Below are 9,778 nucleotides of genomic sequence, written 5' to 3'. Positions count from 1 at the left end.
AGGCCGAATTGAGCTCATGAATTATCAATCAGCAGAAGATTAGCAGCCTCCTGGTTAAAGAGCCGCCGGTCTTCTCCGGAGATTACTTTGAATATCCAGCCTTCGTGACCGCCTTCGATTCCATCATTTGCAGTAATGTACCATCGAAGAAAGACCGGCTGTATTTCCTTGACAAGTACACCAGAGGCAAGGCTAACAACGTAGTGAAAGGTTTCCTGGCTATGAGCTCTGACAGCGCCTACGATAAAGCTCGGAAGATGTTAAACCAGCGTTTCGGGAATCCCGTCCACGTAGCTGAGGCTTACAAGTCTAGTCTAAGAAACTGGCCAAAGATAAATGATGGTGATAGCAGTGGCCTCCAGGACTTCTCTGATTTTCTCATACGATGCGAAGAAGCAATGAAGACGATGCAGTCAATGGGAGACCTCGACTCAACAGAAACTCTCCGCCTTGTCAGCAGCAAACTTCCTTCTTACTCTGCTGTGAAATGGTGCCGGCATGCCCATAAAAGGCAAACCAAATCTAAGAAAATAATCACATTTAGCACCTTTATGAACTTTGTCAGAGAAGAAGCAGAACTTGCAAATGTGTAACGATAGGATTTTTAGTGATTTTTAGTTATCGAGTTCTTTCATGCTTACGCTCAAAAAAATACAATATTCCACGTAGAAAGCTTAGATCAGCAAAGCGTAGACGCTACCAGTTCTCCTTCAGTCACCTGTAAACAGTTGTTATTAGTGTTAAACTGTAACAGCCACCTGTCATGTCCTTTTGTGTAACTGTTATCCACCGGAACTCTTTAAAGTAATTAATGTTGTAAAAGGCGAAATTCCTACTTAGCCAATAGTGTAGTAGATTACATGATCCTTTAGATTATTCATGACATTACGTTATCCATGTACGTTAGGCTTAAATAGGACTGTTCTGTAAAGCTTAGGAGTTAAGTTGGGTGAGAAAAGAGAAAAGAGAAAGTTAGGAAGAGAACGGGGTTGAACCAGCCCTGGCCAGGTCCGTTCTGGTCAAAGTTGTAGTAGAGCTTGAAGAATAAATCTACGTTGGAGCCAACCCTGTTGTTGTTAGTCATTCTCTCAAGGATAGTCAGCAACCGTAATAGATTCCGGTTACCTTCCCGCAGCCAGCGAGTGCCCCCAAGGAAAGCCTTTACCCACAAGAGTTTTTAAGAGTTGTCCCCGTCCGTCCGTTCATTTGTGAAGGCAAACCCTGTTTTCACAAATGACCCCATCTTCTCACCTGATGCCCTGAAAGCGGAAGGCAAGAAGACTGGTACCCAGCCGAAGTGGGGATGGAAGAACAAGTCAAAGAAGAAGGACGATAGTAATTTGAGTGCCAATTCACTCGCGACATCAGGTACTCCACACCCCAGCGATCTTGCCTCGTCGACAAAACCATTTGCAGATCAAACAGATCAGGCCTGCCCCCTATGCAACGGTCAGCACGCCCTCGTCAAGTGCAGCAAATTTCTCAAGAGTTCGGTAGATGAACGCAGTGAATTTATTCGCAGTAAAGCTCTTTGTTTCGGCTGTTTCAAGTCAGGTCACATGTCTTCGGGATGTCGTAATAGATCCATTTGCAAAGAATGTGGAAGACATCACCACAGCTTATTGCATGGCGTAAAACCAAAATCCACCGAGAGTCGTCCACAGCCTGACCGCAAGTCACAAGAAACTCAGCGCCCATCTAACAAGAATGAACCACTCAGTGAGAAACCTCCAGTTTCAGGATCCGTGAGCTCAAACCTGATCAGTGTAACGCACAGCTCAGCTACAGAGTCTGCCAGCGTAATCACTAATTGTCGAATCATCCAAGTCCTTCTGTTCCACAAGAATAACCCAGCCAAAGCAATCAAGGTCTACGCCCTCCTAGACGATGCAAGTGACACAACCTTCGTGACCACCCAAGTACAGCGTGAACTCGGTATCAAGGGTGTTGAAACTAGATTAGATTTAAGCACGATGCTTGGTCGACAGAGGATAGCAGTTGAAAGAATTGATGGCCTGATTGTTCAGCGACTTGACAAACGCACCGAAGTTGACCTACCCAAGACGTATTCAAGGCAGACCATTCCTTCCCGTCGAGACCAAATTCCAAGACCAGAAACCGTGAACAACTGGCCGCACCTTAAAAGGATCCAAGGCAAAATTCCTCCATACAATGAAGATGTAGATATTGGCCTGCTAATTGGTTGCAACTGCCCCAAAGCGATTGCACCAACAGAAGTCATTCGCGGTAAAGGAGAAGAACCTTACGCTGTCCGAACCTTGCTAGGTTGGAGTATCGTGGGACCAGTTGCCACATCAGACACCCCTAGAGATGGCCACGCCCTAGATTCCACCTGTCATCGTACCTTGACAAGAGAGGTTATTTCTGGAGCAAGTGACAGCGCTAACCAGTTGAGTTTCATTCTCCATGGGAAAACAAAGGAGGTCATGAACCCATCAGCAATTAATCAGATGTTCGAGCTCGATTTCTTGGAACACAAAAACAAATCGAAGCATGGTCTATCCAAAGAAGACAGAAAGTTTATTCAGATAGCAGAAAAGGGAATTCAACATCGCGATGATGGCCATTATGAGCTCCCACTACCCTTGAAGAACGAAACCATTGAGCTTCCAAACAACAAGACAGTTGCGCTTCGCAGACTTAATCAGCTAAAAAGAAGGTTCGTGGGTAGAAACGGCCAGAAATACTACACGGACTACTTGGAATTTATGAAGAAATTGATAAAGAATGGATACGCTGAGAGGGTACCAGAAATGTCTGAATCGGAACATGCATCCCATGGTCAAGTTCAAGAGAAAGTGAACGTTTGGTACATTCCACACCACGGAGTCTATCACCCTAAGAAGCCCAATAAGATTCATGTAGTTTTCGATTGTGCTGCCGAGTACAAAAGTGAATCGCTAAACAAGCACCTGCTTCAAGGCCCCGACTTGACAAACAATTTGACTGGAGTGCTTTGCAGGTTTCGACAAGAGCCAATCGCTTTCATGTGTGACATAGAAGCCATGTTTCACCAAGTAAAAGTGAGTGAAGAATTCAGAGACTTGTTGCGCTTTTTCTGGTGGGAAGATGGCGACCTCACCAAAGAACCGAAAGAGTATAGAATGACCGTACACTTGTTTGGAGCCACCTCGTCCCCAGGCTGTGCAAATTTCGCTTTGAAGTCTACGGCCAATGATTTTGAAGAAGAATTTGGAGCTAGCGCCACAGATTTCGTTCGTAAGGACTTCTACATTGACGACGGTTTGAAGTCCGTTCCGTTCCGTAAAGCAGATGTGCAGTAAAGGAGGCTTCCGGCTTCACAAGTTTGTGTCCAACAGTAAAGAAGTCATCAGAAGAATCCCAGAGCAAGACAGAGCAGATGGTGTGAAAGAGTTAGACTTAGACCTCGATTCACTTCCCTTAGAGTGCGCACTCGGCGTCCAGTGGTGTGTTGAGTCTGACTGCTTCCAGTTCGCTATCGTACTACAAGATAAGCCATGCACTAGACGGGGTATACTCTCCACTGTGAGCTCGATTTTCGATCCGCTCGGATTCGTTGCTCCGCTCTTGTTGGATGGAAAGTCAATTCTTCAAGATTTGTGTCGCCATGAAGTAGGCTGGGATGATCCGATACCAGAAGACATAAAAGTTAAGTGGGAAAAGTGGAGATCAGATTTGTTAGAAGTTCAATGCATTTCAATTCCCAGATGCTATAAGCCCGATGACTTTGGTCGTGTTGTGAGCGCACAACTTCATCACTTCTCGGACGCGAGCGTCAAAGGTTATGGTCAGTGTAGTTACTTGCGCCTTGTAGACGAAAACCAGAGAGTTCATCGCTCCTTTGTTATGGGAAAGTCAAGAGTGGCACCGTTGAAGCCTGTAACTATACCACGCCTGGAACTTACCGCCGCCGTGTGCTCAGTGAGAATCAGACAGCGGTTGCAACTTGAGCTAGAGTACACCATTGATAAAGAATACTTCTGGACAGACAGTAGAGTGGTACTTGGATATATAGCCAATGAGAGTAGGCGTTTTCACGTGTTCGTCGCCAACAGAGTTCAAGAAATTCAAGAAAACACTTCAATTGATCAGTGGAAGTACGTCGAGTCAAAACAAAACCCAGCAGATGAAGCGTCTCGAGGCCTGAAGACACAAGAGCTGTTACATTCCCGCTGGATTACTGGGCCAGCGTTTCTTTGGGAGAACGAAAACAAGTGGCTACCCAAAGAAGACCACAAACTCCCAGAAAACGACCCAGAAGTTAAGAAGTCTCTCGCCATGGCAACCACGACAATAGTGCAAGCACATTCAGAAAAGTTGAGCCTTGCTGAAAGAATAGAATATTTCTCTGACTGAATGTCAACGCTACGTCAGAGTTCTGAGAGATCGAGCGCTCAAGAAGAAGTGCATCCATGGAGAAGTGCAAGTGCTGAACGTCAGTGATTTGAAGAACACCGAGACTGCAATTATTTGTGATGCACAGATTAAAGCCTTAAAAGAGGTAATAGAAGTTTTACAGAAGATGAAGCAGGAAAACACCGACCCCGACAGTAGAGTTTTCGCCCGACAGAGAAAGACCAACATGAAAACAAGCAGCTCGCTCTACAAGCTCGACCCATTCTTGGATGGAAACGGAATTTTGTGAGTCGGTGGACGTCTCAGACGTGCAAGCTTGACAGAAGACGTGAAGTTTCCCATCATCCTGCCTCGAAACAGCCACGTCACCAAGCTGATTGTCAAGCATTTTCATGAACGTACACAACATCAAGGCAAAGGGATGACCTTAAATGAAGTACGATCAAATGGCTTCTGGGTGGTCAGCGGTTCATCGGTAGTCGCCAACATGTTTTCATCCTGCGTCAAGTGCCAGAAACTGCGCGGAGCAGTGCAAGAACAAAGGATGTCAGATTTACCCGAAGATCGCCTCGAGTCCACTCCACCCTTCACATACTGCACCGTTGATTATTTTGGGCCCTTTGTCATCAAAGAGAGAAGGAAGGAACTAAAGCGTTATGGCGTGCTCTTCACCTGCATGGCTTCAAGAGCAATACACATCGAGTTTGCCAACTCCCTCGAGACTGACTCATTTATAAATGCCCTGAGAAGATTCGTAAGTCGTCAAGGACCTATCCGCCAGTTAAGGAGCGATCAGGGGACGAACTTCGTTGGAACTCGCACAGAACTCACCCAAGCATTAGCTGAGATGAACCCAGACAGAATCAAGAAAAAGCTGCTCGAGGAACAGTGTGACTGGTTCACCTTCAAAATGAACGTCCCAGCGGCGAGCCACATGGGAGGCGTTTGGGAGCGACAAATCAGAACAGTTCATAACGTCCTCGCATCACTATTACAAGACAATGGACAACAGCTAGACAACGAGTCTCTTAGAACCTTGATGTGCGAAGCAGAAGCTATTGTCAACAGCCGCCCCTTGACAGTGACCCAGCTTACTGATCCAGATTCAGCCAGTCCACTCACTCCCAACCACCTCTTGACAATGAAGTCAAAGGTCGTTCTTGCTCCACCAGGTGCCTTCCAGCCAGCCGACATGTATTGTAGAAAGCGTTGGAGGCGAGTCCAGCATTTGGCAAATGAGTTCTGGACTCGATGGAGAAAAGAATTCCTCCTCAGTTTACAGCAGCGCCAAAAGTGGTCACGCCCTCGGAGAAACTTGATTGTTGGTGATGTAGTCATAGTAAAAGATGAAAGTCTTCCTCGGAGTGCCTGGCAGCTAGCAAGAGTATCAGTGGTCTACCCTAGTTCCGATGGCCAAGTACGCAAGGTTCAAGTAGCTCTTGCGGATAGCTGCTTGGACAGCAAAGGCAAGAGGATCAGAACTGTGCAGTACCTGGAGAGACCAGTACAGAAGTTGGTATTGCTGTTGCCAGCGTCAAAGAAAGATTGAGATCCGGGGTAATTCCCAGCCGAGGAGCCTTCTAAGAAATGAACTGATCCATGAAAAAGGAACTTATAGAACAGTAATTGATTAATTAATAGAATAATAAATAGATTAACTAAGAAATTGACAGATGTATTGATTAGTGAAATATGAATATTTCAGGGGAGCCATGTTAAGGATATCGAACAAAGAACAGCCTTTTTTGTTGATTAGATCAATTGTCAATTGCTTTAATTTGCATGCCTAGTTACGATCTTAGATACAATGTTTATCTTTTCCCTATTGGTTTGTAATCGGATATTTTAGCGTCACCACGCGCATATAAAAGCTAAATTAGCATCCCTATAAGCCAGAGTTTCGTAAGATTTCACCTTGAACAGCAATAACTTCGTCTTTCGTTCCAAACCTTTGGCACAAGCGGGACCGATATGTAAGTGATTTTGTTAGTTTTATTTCAATATGTTTAAGTTTAGTTTTTCGCCTTGGGCAATAGCGCACATATGTACTGTGTTGTACAACAGTACAACTAATTATCTTGAAATCGAAGGAGTATTTTTAAATAACTAGACGCTCACAAAGTAACGCCCACATTTTAGTCTTTGGGCTGTTAATCAGCCGCAAATGGTCATTGTGCAGCCGATCTTTGAATCTCGAGTAGTTTTAATTTAGCCTTTTATGATTTGTTTATGTTAATTCACGTTGATTGTTGTTATTTTAATCGCGTTATCGACATAGGCACGTAAAGCGTTTATTCATGCTTTCGTTATAATATTATTGCAATTTCAGTTTACGATCGTGATTGTGACCGTGATCTAAATAAACACCATTGATAGTCATCTTGGTTTTCGTGGTTTCATTATGACCGGTAAAATAGTCCCCACATCAGCGACACTTAGAAAACACGCATAGCGACACCCCTCGAAGTTTCCTCTTTTGTTGCAAGCGTCACAAATATATTGAAATTGGTACAAAATAATTTAAATTAGCTATATTTGTGAGAGAAGTTAAAACTGTTGGAATGCAAAAGTACTGTTGTCGCAGATATCACTTGGCATGATATGATACGGTATGATATCACTTGGCTCAAACCCAGCTTGCCTCATTCCCTACCAAGTTGGCTATCCACGGCCAACAGGTATCCCACACTAGCTGTAAGAAACAGGAAAAGAAACAAAGACCAAAAACAACAAGTCTCGCTTTAGCATGCTGGAATATCGGCACAATGCAAAACTCCGACAAAGCTGACAGACCACAATGATGCTCAGCACCGGTGGCACAGGAACTAGCCCGACTGAACATCGACATTGCGGCTCGCAGTGTTGTTGGCAATTGCAGTGCCAAAAGGTGCATGCTGCTGGAGCTGTGCGTAGAACAGGGACTGATAATCACTGACTCACTGTTCCAGCAGAAGGCCAGATTCAAGATGACCCGGCAACACCCATACTCCAGACATTGACACCTCTTGGACTATGTCCTTGAGCCCCAAAAGGACCTGTGTGACATGCTACACACCAGAGTCATGCCCAGAGTGGACTGCAACCCAGACCACAGGCTGGGAAAGGAGGAGCATAGGTGAAGAAGCTTGTCACCAACAGGCTGCTAGTGAGAAATATTGAGTTTTAAAAGGAGCTCCAGGCCAGACAAGAAAAGGAGGAACTGCCAGTCCCAGAAACAGATCCCAACCACCAGTGGCAGCAGCAGAAAACCATTCTTCAGGAAACGGCTGAGAAAGTAGGCAGCCTCTCCAAGAGAAAGCTCAGAGTGTCACAGAGAAGCGTTACTCTGCGAGATTTAAGTAACTTGGGACCCCCCGCGGGATTCCTGAAAACACGTGCAAACAAACGGAGAGGCATGTTGAGAATAAAATCCGCCATGTTGAGTTTATGTTTGTGTGAATGTGGTCCTCACTCGCCCATCGCGACATGGTAGCAGAGAGAGGTTAGGTTTATTGAAGCCATCCACATTAGAAACATCCGAATTATTCTTTCCTTGAAGCCGTTGACAACCGTTATCCTCAATATCAGCCGAATTATCTCCTCAAAGCCGAAACCTTTACAGAAATGTCAGCCAACTTGGGCGCGATTAAAAGAAAGCTCGGTCCAAGAAAACGGCATGTGAATCTCAATATTCAAGCGGCAAAAGAAGTTAAACAACGTCCCATAGAAGGTGATCTCGATCTTGAACAACTACTGGATGACACTCGCGAGAAAAGGGATCAGTTACAACAACACTTACCGTAATTTCCGGTCGATTACCCGCAGGTAATCTGTTGATTTTGCATTAAATCCGCGCCACTGCGGGTAATAGGGAGGTGCGGGTTATGCAACAATTTTAAATTCTTCTGGAAGTTGAATTGAAAAAGTTTCTCACCTACCTGCGTTTCCACCTCTCAAATGAATTTTATTGTATCAAAAGTGCCACAAAGCGGCACGAAAACATGATGCCAACTCGAGTTTATTTCACGCATAATTAGTTGCGTGACAAACAAATTTTTATCGGCACGCGTGAAAACAAAACCTTGATGGTGACAAAAATAATCCAAGGATATCCGGCACATCAGTAACAAATTTCCAGTTTTCACTAGCTTGAGCTAAAGAGAATTTTCCCGTTTTAAGGGACTTGTTAGGCCCAGTAGAACAGGAGATATCGATTTTTTTGAGAAATTGCCGACAGTAATTTTAAATCCCAAATGCATCACCAGAATGTTGAAAATAATAGGTGCGAAACTTAACTAATTTCGCGCTGGAAAAGTATTTTAACGACAAATGAACAATGGATATTGCTCATTACGCTCCTACATGCTATAAAAAGGTAACTGACTGAATAAGAATTATAAACCTCGATCATTCGCGATAAGTGTATCCACGAGTCATCAATTAAGTTAAAATGCCTGCTGTGAAACGCCCACGTCACAGTTTTACGTTTGATTATAAACTTAGAGTAATAACTCTTGCCGATGAAATCGGTAATAGAGCAGCAGCAAGAGAATTTGAAATTGATGAATCCATGATCTGTTACTGGCGAAAGAAAAAGAAAGCCATGGCAAAACTACCAAAACGTCAGCGCACTTGCCGGACTGGTATCGCAAAGTTTCCCGCATTGGAAAATGCCTTGAAGGAGTGGATTGTCAGCCAAAGAGAAAATAGCCGTGCTGTCACTACCGTCATGATCCGACTGAAGGCGAGAGAATTAGCAAAGCAAATGAATGTTGCTGATTTTGTAGGAGGTCCGAGCTGGTGTTGCAGATTCATGCGCCGACATCGATTGTCTGTGCGAGCGAGAACCACGGTGGGCCAGAAACTGCCCGATGACTGGGAGGAGAAGGTTGCGAACTTTCACCAGTTTGTTTTGCGAAGAAAGGAGGAGCTTGGAATCCAAGGAGATTGTGTCTTCAACATGGATGAAGTCCCAATGTCATTTGATGCTCCTTTTTCCAGAACTGTTGATGCAACCGGAGCTGAAACTATTCCTGTGTCAACCACCGGTCTTGAGAAAACAGGCTTTACTGTTGTCCTTGCATGCTCAGAATCAGGGAAGAAGCTCAAGCCAATGGTAATCTTCAAGCGCAAAACAATGCCGAAAGAAAATCTACCGGACGGTGTGGTGGTCCATTGCCACAAGAAAGGATGGATGGACAGAGATGGAATGACTGTCTGGGGTGAGAAAGTTTGGCGTGCCAGACCAGTGTCCTTCTTTAATAGAACTTCGCTACTTATCTTCGACAGTTTCAGCGCACACATCGATGAAGGCATTCGAAACAATTACAGAACGGAGCACAAAACAACCACCGCAGTGATTCCTGGAGGCCTTACAAAAAAGTTACAACCGTTGGACATTTCTGTGAACCGTTCCTTCAAAAACCATGTTCGCGAGGAG

The 9,778-nt window shown here is 44.7% G+C and overlaps 2 protein-coding genes across 2 annotated transcripts; both read left to right on the top strand.

Annotated features, from left to right (window-relative positions):
* Positions 1-398: 398 nt before the first annotated feature.
* On the top strand, positions 399-4,359 carry LOC131792981 (uncharacterized). Its single transcript, XM_066170144.1, has 3 exons — positions 399-587; positions 1,215-3,264; positions 3,428-4,359. The coding sequence occupies exons 1-3, from the start codon at positions 399-401 to the stop codon at positions 4,357-4,359; spliced, it is 3,171 nt and encodes a 1,056-aa protein (XP_066026241.1).
* A 421-nt stretch (positions 4,360-4,780) lies between these two features.
* Positions 4,781-5,908, top strand: LOC131792980 (uncharacterized). Its single transcript, XM_059110399.2, has one exon. The coding sequence runs from the start codon at positions 4,781-4,783 to the stop codon at positions 5,906-5,908; it is 1,128 nt and encodes a 375-aa protein (XP_058966382.2).
* The last annotated feature ends 3,870 nt before the right edge of the window (positions 5,909-9,778 follow it).

This window comes from Pocillopora verrucosa, chromosome 7 (assembly GCF_036669915.1).
Source record: "Pocillopora verrucosa isolate sample1 chromosome 7, ASM3666991v2, whole genome shotgun sequence".
Taxonomy (NCBI): Eukaryota; Metazoa; Cnidaria; class Anthozoa; order Scleractinia; family Pocilloporidae; genus Pocillopora; species Pocillopora verrucosa.
This window is presented reverse-complemented; position numbering and strand designations above follow the sequence as displayed.